Consider the following 19192-nt stretch of genomic DNA (forward strand, 5'->3'; position numbering starts at 1 on the left):
TAGAGATGTTTGTGTGAAAATTCTCTAATTTGCCTATAACAAAATATTACCCAGAATACTAGTTCGCTTATATCTTAGTGTTCCTTTATTATTTTGTGATGTGGGGAATTAACTGTAAGATGGTATTTCTGCATTCATGTTTGAAGAAAGACTAAGAAAGGTTAATTTCTCTATTTACCAACTGTAACAGTCTAACAGATGTGTCATGTTTTTCATTGTCTATAGACATGGTATTTTCTGCTGCAGAATAAAAAGTGGCCTTTTGCTTAGGAACTTCTGTTATTTTTTCTGGATGCATCAGTGTTTTGACAGTGCACGGCTACACGGGTATGCTGTGGACACTTTCCTTTCACCCATGCAGATCTAGAATTTCTTCATGTTTGGCATCAGTGAAAGGAGTCAGTACTTGTTCCCCTCTTCTCGTTCCAGATGCTCTCTAAGTCCATTGAGCAGCTCAAGCAGCCTGGCAATCACCTGGAGGAAGCTGAAGAAGAGCTTCATGGAGATCACTCGATGCAGGAAGAGCGAGCTCCCGCCAGCAGTGCCAGCGTTAGGGCTGAGAGCAGCAGTGCTGGTGTGGATGAAAGAATAGGACAGCAGGTGGGGGCTGTGAAAGTCAAAGAGGAGCCACTGGACAGTGATGAGGATGTTCAAACCCAGCAAATGGAATCTGGGGAGCAAGCTGCTTTTATGCAACAGGTAATAGGCAAAGATTTAGCTCCAGGATTTGTAATTAAGGTTATTATCTGAACATCACATGCATTTTTTAGGCTTTGATAAGCAATTGTGTTTTGATTCACTGAGCTAGCAAATCCTGATTTATTGTTCGAAGAATTTAACAAATGCAGAAGTGTTGTATGTACACTTGAAAACATAGTGAAGCTCATCCTTATGGCCACTAATTGAGAAAATATCTGTTGCAACCAATTACGCTACATAAATCTTTGAGTAATAGCTGATAGACATTGTATTAGCCCAGAATTACCTTACATCGCTTAGTCCTAGTGAAAGAGAACTCGTATCACGTAGCCTGTTGAGATCAGCAATTGATGGAATTAGTTTCCAGACCTGATTGATGAAACATTCTTCTGATTTTGAATCCTCTGACTTCTGCTTTCAGCTGTCTGTATATATTGTATCATACTATAGTCTTGAACACTGTTAATGTTAGGGTATTCTTTTCCCCAGTAGACAGGTACTGACTGCTATCTTGGTGGTCTCAGGCTGGTGTATAAAATTAATTTAGAGAAAAGTACAAGGTGGATATAAAGAGGCAAGGCAAGGCACTGTTTTAAAATTGCGTTATTTTCTTTTTTGCACTGCTTGGTTAATTTTTCATTCTGTCTTATTTGATGATAATGTCCACAGAGACTTCCTTAAGTTCAGCAGATAAAAGTACCAGTGAGAAGCAACATGCAGCATTAGGTGGTTCCAGTTAGTTATTAGGACATTACACGGCAAGCACAGAACTGTTATCGTTACCATCTGCTATCCAATCACTTCTTTGGTTTTTTTTTAATGAAGACTAATTTTACAATATCTCATAACCTTTACAGCAGTGTCTCATGGACAAATCCTAAAATAACAACTGTGCATTAAATGCTGCCTTGACAAAAGGCAGGTTCAGCTTGTCTGGGAGCTTTAGGCGGAGTTGAAAGGCGCAGCCGTGTGTGCAGCCCGCAAGCCGCATCCCGGTCCATCCCTCAGAGTCAGCAGAGCAAGGCTGGGCGCAGTGCAAGGCCCTGTTTATTTAAGTCGATACTTTGTCAGGTCCCTGCTGTTCTCCTGCAGGAAAGTGATTTTGAGGGGGGGGGGGGCAGGAAATGCCTTATGGAAACAGGAAGCCCAAGTGATTCATGTGCTGAGGAATGCAGGGCAGGGGGGACGGGGCAGCGCTCCCTCTGTTTTTAAAGGCACTCTATGAATTGATTTATTGTCAAAGAAAATAACAAAGCGAGTAGGGAAATTGTTAAGGAAGCTTTCCAGTGAAACATTTCCTTCATATTCCCTTTTGATATGTTTACCTTGTTTTATAGGTTTACTTTTGTTAAGCTAGTTAAAGATTCATTGTATTAAGATCCCCTTTAATATGGATAATCCCAAACTGACCTGGACTCCTTGTCAGGTTTTTTTTCTATTAAAAATATTTATATTTCTAAAGCTGAAGTATTTTAAGGTGCAGTATCCAGTTTCAAAAGAGATAGTTGTTTTGCCAAATGTAGAAATTGCTCTAAAATATGTTATTAGCATGTGTTGTTTACATTATGTTCTAAAACTATTCAATCTCTTCTAAAATGTTGCAAGTTCTAAAGATACATTATCATTTTTCCTAGAAGGTCTCCAAACAAACTTCTAAATAGTTTCTCTTTACATAAAAGGCCTCAATAGATAGAAAAAGATTTGAGAAAAACACAGGTGATTTTTATGTGGGCTTCATATTTGAAGAGAAATCTTTCTCCATCCTGGAATGAAAAAAATTACATTTACATTCAAAAAGTGAAGGCTATAAAAGTGAAATTATATGTGTTTCCCATTCTGTATACTTTTAATTTTCTTTTAAGTCTGACTTTAGCTTCATCAAAAAGGGATAGTGCATCTTTTAAAATACATTTGGGGAGAAATTTGCAATTGAGAAGAGTTTTGTACAATATCACTCGAAAGACATGTATTCACAGAAGAAAAAAGATATTTTTATAATGTCATTCAGGTGAGAAACCCCAATACACTAGTGTACTTTAATTTCAGAATCTTTCAAATTTGTATACAATTCAAATAAGAGAAACTACCTGGAACCAGTGAAAAGGAAAACTGGGTTTAAACAACCACATTTCTAATTGATTATTGTCTCTTACATTTTAAATCTACTGTATTTATTATAATTTACACCCTTGGCGGGGTCTCGTTTTGTGTTGTAAATATATTCTGTTTGTATGTTCCCTTTTTTTGCCTTCTGATATAAGTCTTTTCCTTTCTCAAATAAAGTTTTTTTTTAAAAGATCCCCTTCCAGATATTTGACTTTGTGTAAATTTGGTAACTTAGTGGTGTTTTTGCTTTGTATGATCAAATGTTTGCTACACAAATTGTCAAAACAATTTAAACTTTCAGGAGCAAGGTTTTTTTATTGCACTATTCTTACAATAATTACACAAAGTCTTTCTTTTTGGTCTCTTGTTTTATCCTACATCAGCCATTATAAGTTTTAGTGAATGTGGAATAGTATTGATGCATGCTCATTTTCCCATCATGGCATCTGTCTTGAACATGTGATCACACCATACAGAAAAGGTAAAAGTGAATCCCAGTTCCTCAGCTTCTAATTATCCAAAATTCAAACAAACTGTAATCATTGACATGACATTTCTAAAACCTGCCTGGACCCCTCATTTGAAAATGTGCTTGTACTCACTGCTTTGGTATTCGTCAAGACCTTTGTAAAACCAAAGTCCACCTGTAGATAAGCTGGGAGAGAGGGAATCCATGAATTTGGCAGACTTTAAAACAACTGCATGAGACAGTGAAGTCTGAATGTAGAAAATTTCCATGACGATGTTACATAAGTTTGTGACATTTCCTGAACTTTGCTTAGGATCTACAGAGAAAGAGCTCGTACTGCATAATAATCCCTGTTGCTACAGTACATGAATTATTACCAAAAGAGTTTAGAAAATTATTGCATTGTAGTTCTTATAACTGTTCATTTCATTTCCAAATGCTCTATGCAGTTTCGATTCTGGTATAATTTTAACTAAAATAAAATTTATGTTTCAACAACATAAGTGTGTAAGAACAAATAGTTCTGTAAATCAAATTAAATTATTTTCACTGCTATAGCAGCAGTGTAACATTTCATCAGTAATACAACCCCCAAAAATAGATAAAAGGTCAACTTTTAGCTGAGGAAATCCTAAAACAAGCATTAACAGTATAATATTGTACCTCTTGTCTTACTGTTATAGTGTATTTAGAACCGTATGTCTTCAAGTAAATCATGCTTTCATAACAGGAGTTTTATTTAGTGTCCTTTTGTTTAAATAGCTGTGTTAGAATTAGAAGACTAGCCATAAATGTTTTTTAATTTACAACATTCCTGTGTTGGAAACTGCACCTAGATTTTTTTTCTGAATTATTTACTATGGAGCAAAGCGCCCTTAATGAAGAAAATAATCATAATAAAAACAATTCACATATCTTATTTTCTTCTCAGGATGATGTGCATCTCTTTTTTTTTAACCGTATGTTTTTATTCTGTCCCATTGTCCAAAAAATAAAGCCAGTATAGCTGAGAGGTGACAATTTAGAAGTAATTGCTAATAAATGAAAGAAAATCCATCATAATATTTGTATACTCAGACATACTTTACTGGACTATAGGTACTGTAACATTAACCTTTTTGTCATCTTCTGGTATTAAAAAAAATAGGATTAAAGGCTGAATGCTTCAGAAAAGCACGAGCACATCAGACACTGGCACCACTCATTTGTGCACTATCTTCATTCCATCTTCATTATCATCAAGATCACTAAGATTTACTCCATGTTTCTTAAGACAACTATACCCTGTTTTTATCTTCACTGGAATTCTGAGGTAAAAATCTATAAACATTAGTCCCAAACAGCAATCTAAAATTGTTTACTTATTTCTCCCCCTTATGAACACTTCACAATTTACAGCCAAAATTAGCTAAGCCGAGTTAATTTCCTTATTGTATTCTGTCCTGCTAGCAGCATGTCCTACTTATCCACTTAAGAAATGTTTGTTTGATTTTCATTTATTTGTTTAGTTTCTGATTTCCTTATGCAGTTCCCATCATCTGGGTGGCAATGGAGCTTCTGTACCTCCTTTCTCCGTGGAAGAATATAGTTTAGAACACCATCTGCTGAATTACTGGTTAGGCAAACAGAAGAAGTAGATATCCTGGATGAAACTATCTTCTCTGGGATAGAGCAATAATACAAGTTATTTTTGTGGAATATTGCTGCTCTATTTGATAAGACTTTGTGCTTTGCATTTGCTTTTTTTTTTCTCTTCTAATTCAGCTTCATTGATATTAAGATTTAAAGGTAAAAAATGAGATTAGCTGAAACTGCCTAGCCAGCGGAAAACCTGGGTTTCTCAGCCGTGCTCTCACTCACACACACAAGGGACTGGGAAGGTGCATCCTTAAGGCATGTCCCAGTTTCTGGTCCCTGTTTGCTGAGCTTGAGTGTCACACTCCTGCTTGTTTTGATTGTGGCCCCATAGCTGATTTAGCCTATACAGGACAACTTCCCTGGCTACCTGTGGGTACCCACATCTGTTTCAGCCACCCAAGGATTACTTAAGCAGCAGCTGAGAATTGAAATGAGTCCTTTTAGTAACTTGAAATCATTCAGGAATGTGATTTGCTCTGATAATGGGGGCCTTGGTCACTAGAGTTGTTTTGACAGACCAGATATTTACTTGTAAGTGATCCACTGCCTTAATTAACTGAATAAGATATTTGAATGTGGTCATGGAGTCTTTGTTGCATTTGTTTGATTTTATTTTCTATAGCTGTCTTGAAGTAACTGTGTTGATTGTTAATGGTACAGAGCCCTGAAATACGAGGGAGATGGTTTGGAGGATATGATGTTAAAAGTATCGCTCTTTACACTTGATTCTTCCAGGATGGTTACAGCATTTTTGCCCTTGAGAAGTGCTGGGAAGGGCAGGATAAATGGAAATGTAAGTTTTGAACGATGTCAGACTTATAAATAAACCTGCCCTCCCCTCTCCTCCCACCTAAATTAGATTGCCACTGCAGTCTTAGCTTGCTTCATCTCTTTTTTTTGTAGGCTGCCTTAGCTGTTTTCTTTAACTTTGCAGCCAGTAAGAGACACTAACCTTGCACCTTCCTGCCCTTCCTCAAGTCTGTGAGTGCACAGTCCCAATATAACTCCTACACAACACAAGCTGGCTCTATGATTTCTGGGATCAAACATAGTGTAGATGGAGCAAGGAGGTGAAGTGCTGCGTAGCTGGATTTGTTTTGTGAAATTTTTTCATTTATCTATCTCAATATTTAGCCTGCTTGGTCTCAGCCTTATTCTTAAGGGCCTGTTCATTTCTATCAAGTTTCTAACTATGGTCTTTAAAAACTGTGTTACAGGAAGAATAATTATTTTTTGTTTGCTAATTCTATGTGAAAGTGCATAATAATGTGCATAATTGCAAGTAACTATACTTTGTCATCCCCAGTTAGATGGGAAAATGATTCCTTTTTTTTAAGAAAGCCTCAAATCTATTAACCTTAATAATTGCCAATTTTTTTGTCTCCTATTGTAAACTTCCAGTTACAGAAGGCAATAACACATATTTTATCATAAAACTAATTAACTGAATTGCCTGCCTGAATATGTACTATTAGAGTGTTACAAAATATAAAATTTAAAATTTAATTTTATTGATAACCTTCATGGACTAATGTTGACACTGCTTTATTTTTTAGATCCAAGATTTTATGCTTCTTTTCCTCTTTCAAATACTTAAGATATAGCACCTTGATACTTTTCTTATTGTTCCCATTTGTCAGAGAAAGCAAATGTCAGGAGACCACTGGGGCAACACTAGACAATATTCCTTAATCAGGGCTACATAACTAGCATAAATCAAAAGCCTCCGAGTCCATACCCCCGTAATTATCACTGCATATTTAGACAGTTAGATGATACTAATTTCAAACCTTTGGGCAATTTATGATTTCCTGCATCCTACAGCACAGAGTTTCATTAATATTGTCATTGAAGAGGATTATGTGTTCTTGGAAAGTTGCTTCTTTAAATGCTTCATTTTGGAAAGAATTCTGTTTGACCTCAGAATGTGCTTCTCACTGTCAGACATTCATATGTGCACCAGCATGAGTTTTCATTTTTCTCCTTCCTTTAAAATATGAGAGTGAGTTAATGCACTTCTCAGTATATTGCTGGCTAAATCTTCATGCAGCTACGTTGTTTAATGTCCTGGAAGTGCAGCTCAGCCCAAATGCCTTGCAGACATAGGTGCTCTAATGCAGAAAGCAGTGCATAATGTGTCTCCTGTCATGTTCTGGCCTGTGACCCTTGGATCCCCAGGAGACCAAGGAGGTGTTTCTGTTCATCCTGCCTGTATTACCTCAGCAAAGGGTCTTGTGAAAGCTACAGCTATGAGACTGCAGCAATGCAGCAATGTCAAGGGCTTGAGAAGGCTTTGCTCAAGTTCTCTGTAAAGCAGCTAGTACAACATGGAGGATTCAGTCTCATACTCCTTCCTTAGTCTTTTCCTTTTGCTCCCATCAATAAGAGCAGCATGATAGTTTTTAGGTGGCAGTCTGCAGATTTTTAAAGCAGATCTCTGTTACTGAACAGACCCAGAAGGAGCACAGGATAGAAGCACTGTTGGGAAATGCTCTCCTGCTGTGCACAGAGGGACACCTATTGAGACCAGCTTCTTCTAAGGCTTGTTCTCCTAGATCTTGCTCTACTGAAAATAGAAGCTGAAGAGTTATTACATATCAGAGACCATAATTCCATCACTCAACTACTTGACTGCACACAGGGACAGGTGGTGACTGGTTTCCCTCATTTCTTAGCTATTTTGACACCTTGTCTTAGGGTATCAAAGGCACCCAAGCCCAATAGCACATCTCTTGGCATCTTCCTTACTTTCTAAAACTTCTTGGCTTTCACCATTTTTCTAAATTTGTAGAGGTATTTTGTCATAGTTTCCCATAAGTTTCTGCATATATTTTTCTGAAGCTACTGACTTTATACAGAGAGCTTCAAATCTCCTACCATTTCTGACAGAAATTAAAATGGGAGTGCTCAATACAGGTGCCATCAGCCCAGGTTCAGTCCAGGGACACCTGACATCCATAGTTCTGATTTGGCCCTTTCTGCATGTAATTGGGTCTCACTAAGGATGCTAATTATTCGTTTAAAATATGCACAGCATTACACTTTGTGCTCTGTGAGCAATTATTTTTTTCATAATAATCCCTTCTCAGGCAGGCTCTGAACACAGAAACACAGGCAGCTCAGGACCAGCAAGAAAAAAGAAACAGGAGGAAGATCTCAGCAAAAGACTGAGAATTACTACGGGGACTGTTCCTTACCTGTGTTGATGGATAATGCACTAACCAGGCAGGCTGCTCATTTTCCCAAGTCCATTGACTGCTTTCACGTTAGTCACCATTATATGTCACTGTTATAGTACCTTGGACCCTCCTGTAAAAGAATAAATCCTTTCTTTCACCTCTCTGGCCCTTTCCCTCCATCTTTTAATGAGGGAAAATTACTCAAAGCCCATCAAGTAATTTTAATTCTCAAGTTGTTCTTTTAGTGGCTTTCAAAATGCTTTCAGGCTGTGAAATCAGTTGGCATGGAATGCAGTGGGTTCAGCCTGGTGGGATATCAGATCCACAGGAGCAGAGCATTTGTGAAGCCGTTGTTGTAAATGTGAGATGCAGGTGGTCACCACTGAGAAACAGTTCCATAACACAGTTTTCTTCATAATTTTGGTCATCAGAACCCAATCCTAGAGACAACAAGTGAGTGGATCATTGAAAGGACAGGTGAGTTTGAAAGGATACTGTGAAACTTAGCTGGAAAGTGACAGAAGTGAGTGTTTGATCCTCTATCTTAATGATGTGCACATTTAGTGTCAACCCAAAAGGCTGAATATGAACTAATAGACAGCTACTTAGAGTGTGTTAGGTATATTAGATAAGAAAAAGTTTTGAAGCTCTTTACCAGGATCAAGATCTTTACCAGGATCATTCCTAAGCTGTTTTACCAGGATCAGCTCTACTGTGTCTACTGCATGATTACTTCAGCTAGTACTTAAGGAAATCATAAGACAGGACACTTAATGTTTGATGCATAGCAACATCTTATTTGTGAAGTTCTGACATTTCCTAGTTTTTTCTTTCTTCTGCTTTAATACATATGGCTAAGTATTGAAAAGACTTTTCTGGTGAGGGCTTTATAACTGGAGGACGATTCAGCAATTTGGAAAGCAGGGACACAATTCCACTGAGACAAGTTGCATTACACCTGCAGAATCCTGCAAATGAAACAGAAATTGATGTCAAGAAGGACATATATATATATATATGTATATGTGTGTGTGTATATATGTATTTTGCTCTTCTGTGTTAAAAAGTTCATCCATTAAACTAAGAATTTGGGCCTAATAAAGCAAGGAGATTTTAAGTCATGCAGCTGACTGCACAGCAGAGGTACTCTGTGCAAAAGGAGAAGGTGGAAAGCAGCCCCACAACTTGACTCCTGTTAGAAACCAGACTCACTCCTCAGGCATTGCCATCTCCACAGATCTCTGTTACAGTGCTCTGGCATCATCAGTGAACAATTGGCAGTCAATACTGGTGCTGTGCTCAATCCCTGTTTTGTATAGATTCTAAGAAGTGCTGTGCTGGAGGAGGTCCTCAAGGCTTACAGCAGTTCTTTGGAACAAGAAATAAGAGCTAGAACAGAAAAAATGAAACTGTCCAAACCCTTCAGTCTGAGTAGTTACCAAGGGCAAAACTGAGTTTCTTTAATGTTGGCAGAACCCATTGGACTGGATTTCATAGGTCTAAGTACAGGATAGCATTATAAGAGCAAAGAAATGCTACCATGCTCTCTCCACACGCTTTATCTCCTCTATGCCACTGAAGCAGCTGTGGTGGTTCACAGGGATGGAGGCTCCTCACAGCACAAAGCTTGTGTCCCTAGAAGGGGTAGTGCTGGAAAAGCACCAAAAGGTGAAAGGCAGAGCTGCAAAATCAGAACAATTATACCCAAAGCTACCACAGTGTTTCTCCCCTTCAGTGATTAACTCCTACCCAGAAGCTTCTCCAGCCCCTTTTCCCTCCCATGCCTATCCAGGCAGGAATCCCCTGGTGTACCAGCCCAGAACTCTGGCAAGTTCTCCAGATTTGTTCCATTTCTGACAATCAGAAGGTGGTGTAAGGGAAGGGCTGTGAGCCTTTAGCTACCATTGCTTCACACGTGCTTGGCCAAGCCCTGGTGGGGCTGGCTGCAGGCAGGGAAGGTGCAGTGGCTGGAGGCCCAAGGCCAGTTGTGGAGCAAGGAGGGCAGATGCAAGGGTGTCCTCCTCTCTCAGGCAATGCTGTGGGATGGCATGGTGAGGAATGCTGATGGGAGGTAGAGGAGGTGAAGCAGCAGCAGTAAAACATGTTACAGACATCTGGTAGTTTGGCTTGAGAGCCCTCCTCGGCTCAGAGAGCAACTCTGTCCTCTCCTGGGAAGGATGACATTATTTCAGCCAGAGGCTCCAGATTTCTACCTGCTACAAAGTACTTTTCCATTGTTCTTGTTCTCAGAAGGCAGCAGGGTTTAACTTCTTTGCCTTTTAACTGATTGGGTTAACCCACTGTATAGAAACTTCAGGCTAAATAATTTAAGTTGAAGTGCACTGATCCTTTCAGGGAAGAGAAGAGTTCAGACAGTTAAAAAAAAGTTAAAACAAAAGCTCTCTCAGCTACTACCAAAATGAGTTGTTATTCTTTGCTGTCCTGCCATTGTTGTCTCCTTTAATTAGATTCACTGTTAAACAAAATTTTCCTGATCAAACAACAGAAATTAGTTACTAAAGAAAGCATCCAAAGGAGTAGAAGAAAAAAAGTCTCAGTTTCTAATTCTCCATTATGACTACACCTTGAATCACACTTTAATAACTTGAGAAATACCATAACTGCTAAAGATTGAACCAAAAATATCAATGCTTTATCATCTTCTACACTACTTTTCAAAAATAAATTGACATTTCTTTTTCCAGCTGGATGCTCTTATTTTGATTTAATTGAATACAATCAATTAATAAACTTAATACCATAGCTCAGTGGTGGTTCTGAAATCAGAAACATTGAAGTTGTCATCATTTCATCTCTGAGTTTTCTGTGTTAAGGAGAAAGATACAGGGAAGATGGAATATCTAAAATGCTTATGAAATTATCCAATATATATTTCATCAGAAAAGGATGAATTACATTTTTAATTTACTTTCAATGGACATCTTTGTGCTGAAATGGTTTTCTCTAAATTCTTAATAATCTTCATGTTAAGAGCATTTTTCAGTCTTCAGAGTTTCTCATTTATAGGAAGTGTTCTGTATGTCATCCCCTAAAAAACCCAAGGATTGAGCATTTAAATGTTTAACAGCTTCAATTAACAGCTCTTCCAAAGTGATTTGTAGCCTTTTCCCTATTGTACAAAATCATTACACAGCAGAAATATCAGAGATTTGATTTGGCATCGTCAGCCACTGAAAGATGAGTCGGAAATAGATTAGCAAAAGTTCTAGTTGATCTTAATAGTGTAGTGACAAGTAAATTCAAGGATGACAGATGATCCCACTGACTAGCAATTCTTTTGACTATATTATGGCATGGATAAATATGTTGGCTTTTCTAACAGCTGGCCATGAAAACAAAGAAATTTGAGTTGATACTGCTGTGGAGAATAGAACTGAAACAAAAATTCCTTTTTAATGCATGATTTGAGTATGCACAGCTTGCCTAACTCTTGTAAAACACTGACAGGGATATGCTAGGATCTCAATGTAGAAGATAACCAAAATGTTCCCTTCACTTTACTGGGAGGATTTTTTTCCCCCCTGATTTGGAGCATCAGCACTGCCGTCCACTGTAAATCCAGTAAGATATCCCAAATGCTCACACGCTCAGGGCATTTTAAGCTGCACCTTCAGTAATAAATAAATAAGGAATCAACTTCTTTGGCACTTTAGACCAGTGACCAAAGCCAGGGAGCCTGTTGAATATACTACTATATCCTTTTTATTTTTGTGGGCATCATGCATTTTCAGAATGGTTATACATTTCCCTGAACCAATGTAATATAAAAGATTTACTGTTACAGTTTGTGTGTGGCCAGGCAATGGCATATGGAAAACATGTTTCCTGCTATTTAATTTAATTACTCTAATCACGTGCCAGCCCGAGGCATGTCATTCTGGACCTCTGAGGCTCTTTGTCTGTCAAAGAGATGGACAATATCTTGGCTTTGTTTAGTTGCTCTGCAGGCTGCAGATAAAACCACTGAAATACTGACTGTTTGTTTAACCAAAACTTTGCATTTTAACCATTTGGCTTTGATTTTTTGTTTTACAAGAAAAGATGACATTTTGGCCTTGGTGAGCTGAAAAGGAAATATTAGGGATATGAAGAAGAACTGTCACTTTCAGGGCTTAATAGATGAAAAAGAATACTCTAGCCTTCTGGTCAGAAATCAGCTTTGTTAGCAGAAACCTAAGACACACATCACTGTTATTTTAGAATTGCCTATTAGCAAGGGCAGCTGGAAAAGTCCTGTTTATAACTGCTCCTTTCTAATATGGTTAGCCCTTCATTCAGCAGTTTTAGTAGATTTTTGTTTCTTTCATCTCCATAGATGAAACCGTTATGGGTGAAATTAATTCAGATTCCATGGCAAATACTTATACCAGTACTGTTGCAGCCAGGTATAAGTTAGCTTTTATGTTAACACTATACTGTTATTTTTATGTAAGAAATATCTGCAAGTGACATCTTTAGGTCTTTAGTCAAAAATTGAAGAGCAGATAGAGTACTCTATTCATTTTATAAAACCAAATCTACCGAGAAATTAATCACACACTTAGCCTTAAGTATATGAACACCACCACTTCCTTCACTTGTAAGCAAGTACTCTACCTTTTCCTGCAACCAGAAGTGATGGTAAAAGTGTTTAAGACTGTATGAGGACACTATTTCTAAAAATCACGTTGTCAGAAGTGGAAAGAATAAGAACCATCTTTTAAACAAATTCCATCATAAAAGGTATTACTAGATATAGAAAGACTTGCCAACTCATATTTTTGGAATCTATTGAATAAACTTCAGTTAGTATGTTTCATTGTTTTATCAATAAATTAATGTGCTTCTTTATATGGTAGTGTGCCAGTATCCTACCACAGTAGTTTTTGAACTATATAATGTAGAAGAGGATGGGTAGATGACCTATGAATATGCTCTGAAGAAGTCTGCATCGTCAGAGGATAAGATTGATGGGATGACATGGGATAAACATTTGCATAAAAGCAAAATGTCCACTTAACAATTTACTTAGTTCTGATATTTCTCCATCTGGCTTTACTTTTCTCTGTTTTCTAGCTGAATCAGTGAGATATAATAGGTAACACTTATTTCCTCTAAGGTGCACAGTACAGCAATGCAAGAATGAAAAATGTTGTTTACTATGTGCTGAATTACAGCTCCTGTCCCCTTTAGCTTTGAGCTAACCACTAGATGACACTACTTCCCACTTACTTAACAGGTGTGGGCATATATTCCAGTCTCCTCCTGTAAAGTTCATATATTTACATACTTCTCGACCAAAGGACTTCAAAAAGAACATTATACAGAATTACCTTCACTACTATACATTTTGATGAATTTTGTTTAGATACACATAGGTATTCAGGTGTGTATGTGAAGGTGTACACGACCAGCACATGTGTCTTTGCATTTATAGGAAAAACATAACTCACTGTGTGAGTCTTTAGAGTGTTGTAACTTAGCAAGTGTTGATGACAGCTCTACATAAAAGAAACCAGAGGAAGTCCAAGAAAAACTTAACAGGCTGGACTTTGTGGACAACATTCCCCTTATCCCCTATCTCCTCCCTTCCCCCCAAAAAAGATAGTGTATTGGCTTTAGTAGTGTGATTCTGGAAAGACTGGGCAGGGAGAAAAATATCCCACTGAGAAGTCATGCAAGAGTATGCTGCACTATTCAAGTCCAAAAATGACAAAGTGTGAGGAGGAGAGAGACAGAGAAGCGCTGTCATGCATATCCATAAAGCACCGGCTGCTGCGGTTTTTTGAATTAGGAAGAATGAACTTTCCAGAAGGATGTGTGGAAAGAATCCCACATTTTTAAAAGCCTGATTTCCAGAAATTCAGAAGCTCCAGACTACTTGAAAAACAGATCCTCCAAAGTTACATTTATGCTTCTAAATTGCATGCATGAGAGCACTAGGGTATGTAAATCAAGTAATAATAGCACCTTCAGATACATTTTTATTTGGGTCTGTGTCAACAAGCATCTTGCTTTCTTAGGATTCATTTCAATTATTTATAACCCATTTTCTCTATATGTGCTGTAACTTTAACACGTGTTGTGTGATATACTTAAAGATTAATTTAAAGCACTATATTAAGCTTGTCTTCAAAATCAGTTTGTCAATTGTTAGTGCAACAATGCACTACCGAAATTCAAATTAAAAATAAGAATTACTTTTTGGTTTAATAATCTAAATGTGAAATATTATAAATCTTCTTCATTTTTCACCTATTTTAATCCTGATCTCACACAGCTGTAGCAATGTAGGCTGGCTACATCTTTATCTCCTATCACATTAGCCATGTACTTCTGTACTCCTGTTGAAGGTGCTCTGGAAACAGGGAAAATGAGATTCTTTGCTTTGGAATGATGCTCTTCTCCATTTCCACTTCAAATTTTATCACAATTCATTTTTTACCATTATTTTTTCTATTTTAATACAAAAAAATCCTAGTAAAGTGTAATGACGTGTAAGAGTCATATGAAGTCTATTTAGTGTCTATCTAGCACTACATCAGTGAGAAGGTATTTTTGCTAATAAGCTATTTATGTTATATCAAGTATATTTCATAAGATACAGAAGTCAAATTGCTGATTTGTAGGGTTTCAAGTTCTATGGCCTTAAGTGTCAGTTTTGCTGTCTCTATGCAATAGTTCAGTTAATGCAATGTTTCCTGTAGTTCTGTTGAATGTTTTAGAATTGAATTTACAAATAAAACCACTCCCACTTACAAGTAATTTCTTCCAGCTTACAACAGTACAAGTCCATGCTCCCTATAAAAGAGTAACAATATACCATAAACAGCACCATACTTGCAAAATTATGTTTTTAAGTAATTTGTCAACAAAAAAGAGATATGTTTATCTCTTTGCAGCCAACAACCTAACTAGATCCATGGAAGAATTCAGATTTTCTCTCCACAGTTTAAGCATGCTCAAGTCCACAGAAACAGCAATGGCTGGAATCAAGGCTACCTAAATTGCAACCATAAGCAAAGTAATCAAAATCAAAGATATGGTTTTATCCTGCACATGTGCTATTTAGACAGATTAATTTATTGGGGATTATGGATTTGAGGAGAAAATATAACTAATTTTAAACATATAATAAGAGAAAAGCTGAGAAGTAGGATGTTAGCCAAAGGTTTTGCTTGTTTATTAAAATGCTGTCTTGCATTTAGTCTAAACAAGTGTAATTACTTTTTCAGACTTTGATTTCCTCCACAAATCTGGTGCTTTTACATTTCATTTAAACAGGACATTTATGTGAATTGCTTCTTTTTCACCAATTTCCTACAGTTTCTTAAATTTGTCAGTGAATATGTTTGAGCAAAGCCTGCTTAGGAAGGGAAAAAGTTCTCTGCTATATTTTTGATTAAGCATGAGCTACAGGAATTTTAGCTAGAGCATACAAAAGCAGGCAAGACAAGAAAGCAGCTTATCTTCAGACCAGAATCTGGAGCTTGCTGCAGTAAAAACACCCTGTTGATGCATATGCTGCTTGAGGAGGGAAAAGTTCCCTGCTCAGTCTGATTATAAAAGCACACAGTGTGAACTGTTGCATTGCTTTTGAAGGGGGAGAGATAAAAAGTTGTTTCATGGCACCTTTGTTCTCTCCTTCTGACAAAAGGGCTTTAAGTTATAGTGACCCAAGTAATGCAGTACTGGGGCTAGTCTCTTCCCTTTCTCAGGGCTGGGAAGGGAAAGCTTAGGAGGAAAGCAGCTTGGTTGTGGAAAAGAAATTATGATTTAATGATGTTTCATTCTTGCCCTTTAGCAAAGGAATTCTTGTTAGCTGGATCTGACACGGAGCAGAAAAAAAATACCCTGCCCCAAGTAACTAGAAAGTAAAAAAGTACAAAGTGTGCGAGTAATCAAATGGATGTGAGGCAGATTCAGAAAGTGGAAAGTAACCTATGCAGCTTTGCACAGCCCTGGAAACCAGGTATTCATAAAGTCCCCCCTCCTCTCTCACATGTGTGACTGAGGCAGCAGGGCAAGCATTTTGGAGCAGTGCAAATGCTGATGGAGGGGATGAACAGCCAAATACACCTTTGTTGTGAAGTTTCCTTCATGGCTGCAAGGACACCTGTGTGCCTTTTGACAGCTGCTGTAAAAGCTCTGGTCACATAATCCAAAGTCGTTGGATTCAGGTTATCATTTTAATTGCCTTGCTGAAACTTCTGCTTCCATACTAACAGATTAGAAAAATCTACCATGTTACAGACTTTATCATACTCTCAAGGCTAATGTATAGTCTGGAGCAATGCAGTTCAAAAACACAATTTTAAACTGAGCATATACTAGTGAAGTAGAAGTCCGTTTTATTTTCAGTAAAGAGGAAAAAAAAAGTTACCTTTCCGTGCACAGGTATTCAGGCAGTTTATAGCAAGGAGTTGTTAGAAGGGGTTACTACTTCCCCACACCTTTTTAAATAATCTGAAGACAAAACTATTCAGGATTAAAGAAAGCTCTATGACAATTCAGTGAGATTTTGGTCTCAATAGATATTAGTTTTGTCTGGCATTTTCAAACATACTTTTTACCTAAGACAGCAATGGTGAGGTTCTTCCTCTACATAGAACCATGTGGTGATGTTTCTTGCAATGGTAAGGCATGTTTCTTAGCTCACAAGGAATGTCAAAGACCACACAGGAAAAACAAACAAACAAAACCATGAAAAAAACCTAAACCAACACCAACAAGTTATCAAGAAAGAAAAAAAGCAAAGATACAGAAACAGAAAAAAACCATCAGCAGACAAAAAAAAAGAAATGGCTTCAAGCTTGCTAGAGAGAAGCCTTTGAGTGTTGAAAAATAGAAGTTGGAGCTATATGAAACTATTTCTGTGAAATGTGTTACACCTACAGCACAATCCCTTTCTAGCAGTTGCTCATTTTACCAAGATCATTGTAATAGCTGGTTTTATGCACTTGAGGTAGCCAGTAGAGTCCAAGGCAAAAGATTTATTGTTTGCTCTGGGTATGATGGTATGAGAGGAACTAGCTGCCAAAAGGGACTGTGATTTGAAGAGGGCGCCTTTGGTTTGGTAGGTGGTGTATTTCTTCTGTGGCTGGTGTTCAGTAGGCAAGTTGTTTGATGCACTGGCCAACAATAACTATCTTGGGAGTGGGAGAAACCCAAATCCTCCAAGTTTCAAGGAGAGAGGAGAATGAAGTACTTAGGTATGTGGAAAAAAAAGGAGATGACAAACTCCATGGCAACATGAAGTAGATCAATTCATGGGGCACTTTGTGGTCTATCACTTAAAAAAAAAAAAAGATTTATTGACCCCCAAACTATGGTAATTTTTAGTATTAAATGGACTTCTTTTGAAGACTAAGCTGCTTGAGAAAAGGAGACAGTAGTTTTGGAATGGAGCCCTCAGCCTTAGAAATAACAGTGCTGGTTTGGCTCTGCTTCCAATATTGTTGCCTAGTTTTAAAGCTTTTCAGCAGGACTTCGCTTCAGTCTGATGACCAGCATGAATCACTGTGGAGCAGATTAACACAGTGTTTTCCCAAGTGTCTAATCTCATTTTAAAATCAGAATACAAACAGCAGCAAAGCATCCTTAAAACCCATGGGGTCCTAGGAGCAACCTGAAATTTAGCCCCAGTAGGCACTTACATTAACTTGGGCTCCAGGGCATCACTTGGACCAAAATTCTTGGAAAGTTCTGACATTTCTGCCTTGACCTAAAGTGTTACCTTTGCATGCTGAGTGCAGCTCTTGGCTTGCCTGTAAGAGTGGTGTTATATGTATAACATCTTATCCTCTAAATCCTGCCTGCTGAGTGGATTCTTCCTTTCAAGCTCACTTTTTATTGCTAGAGGGAAAGTTTTTGGAGGAGCTGTGTCTCTATTCCTTCTCTTTTGCTCCATGTTTTTTTCTGCTATTTTAGCACTCCTGAAATCAGGGAAGAGCTTTGCACTTTTGAACCAGCGTCAATCCTTCCAAGACGCAAAGCCTGAGAGACACAAATTGAAAGTTTGCTAAGTTTGTTTACCTCTGCAAGGAGACCAGGCCAGGCAAATGCAGACTAAGGTCTTTTCAAGGTAACCAGAAAATTCTCTTCCTGTTTCTGGATTTGGCATTTTTTACATCAAGAGATTAATCAATATAATTTAAACAAACAAACAAACAAATCTGTGGTCCGTGTATAAAGATTAGGAGATAAAATAATTAGGAACTATAGCAATAAGTGATTTGAAATCACTGATGCTGAAGAGAATGTGTGCAAAAATGGACAAAGGAAAATTAGGTGGCAGCAAACAATAAAGCATCTGTAGATATGGAGAAGCAGAATTCAGGCATTAAGCGTGCTTCAACACAGCTCGGGTCATTGACCACCACAACAGACAGGAACCTCTGTGAAGTAATTTTAAGTAAAACCACAAAAATGCTTAGACCTCTATTTTGAAGACACCAACTTGCCTGTAAGTGTGGGGGTCACTGCCTTGGAGGTCCATGCAGGTGATGCAAATGCATTCTCTGGGATCTAACAAAAACATTTGTTTGTTTATTTCAGTATGCAAAAACAACAAAAGAGCTCATGTTGGAGAGGAGCCTGTATAACTTCTGGGGGCAATTGCAGGCCCATAGACTGAGGGTGGAGGTGCATCACTATCCCAAAAGTACTTTATAGACTGAGGATTATTATATAGTTCTCCGTGTATTAAAAGTTGATAGATTTGTTTAAACAAGAAGCAACAATACTAAAATCATTATGAAAAATTCCTATTCATCTGTAACAAAAGAATGAAGTGAGAATTCCTTAAAAACATAAATATGAAAAGTTACCAACAGTAGTTTGAATATATTATAAATTAAAATGAGCACAAGTTTTTTGCATGTCACTCCACTGCCTCTTCTCATGTTACAGTTAGGTCAGAACTAAAAAAGATACAGGGACTGTAGTAAGTACCGTAATATAAAATTATATGTTGATTTTTCCATGGGCTATTAATATCTCATTACTGTGAGACTGTACTGGTTGGTGGTTTCTGGCTTAGTGATGTTTGGCTTCTAGGTAAAGGAAAAAAGGAAAAAAAAATAGAACAAGACCACCTCTG

At 37.6% G+C, this 19192-nt stretch overlaps 1 protein-coding gene across 19 annotated transcripts in view; it reads left to right on the plus strand.

The window, feature by feature from the left end:
- Nucleotides 1-19192, plus strand: part of HDAC9 (histone deacetylase 9) — a 452594-nt gene that overhangs the window by 265274 nt on the left and 168128 nt on the right. For 18 of the 19 annotated variants that reach the window (XM_064411632.1, XM_064411622.1, XM_064411704.1 and 15 more), the window contains one exon: nt 430-699. In XM_064411632.1, coding sequence (XP_064267702.1) covers nt 430-699 — 270 coding nt within the window. Of the gene's footprint in view, nt 1-429; nt 2998-19192 lie in introns of those variants that run through there. The other variant, XM_064411725.1, reaches the window with a different exon arrangement.

This window comes from Passer domesticus, chromosome 1 (assembly GCF_036417665.1).
Source record: "Passer domesticus isolate bPasDom1 chromosome 1, bPasDom1.hap1, whole genome shotgun sequence".
In the NCBI taxonomy this organism is placed as follows: domain Eukaryota; kingdom Metazoa; phylum Chordata; class Aves; order Passeriformes; family Passeridae; genus Passer; species Passer domesticus.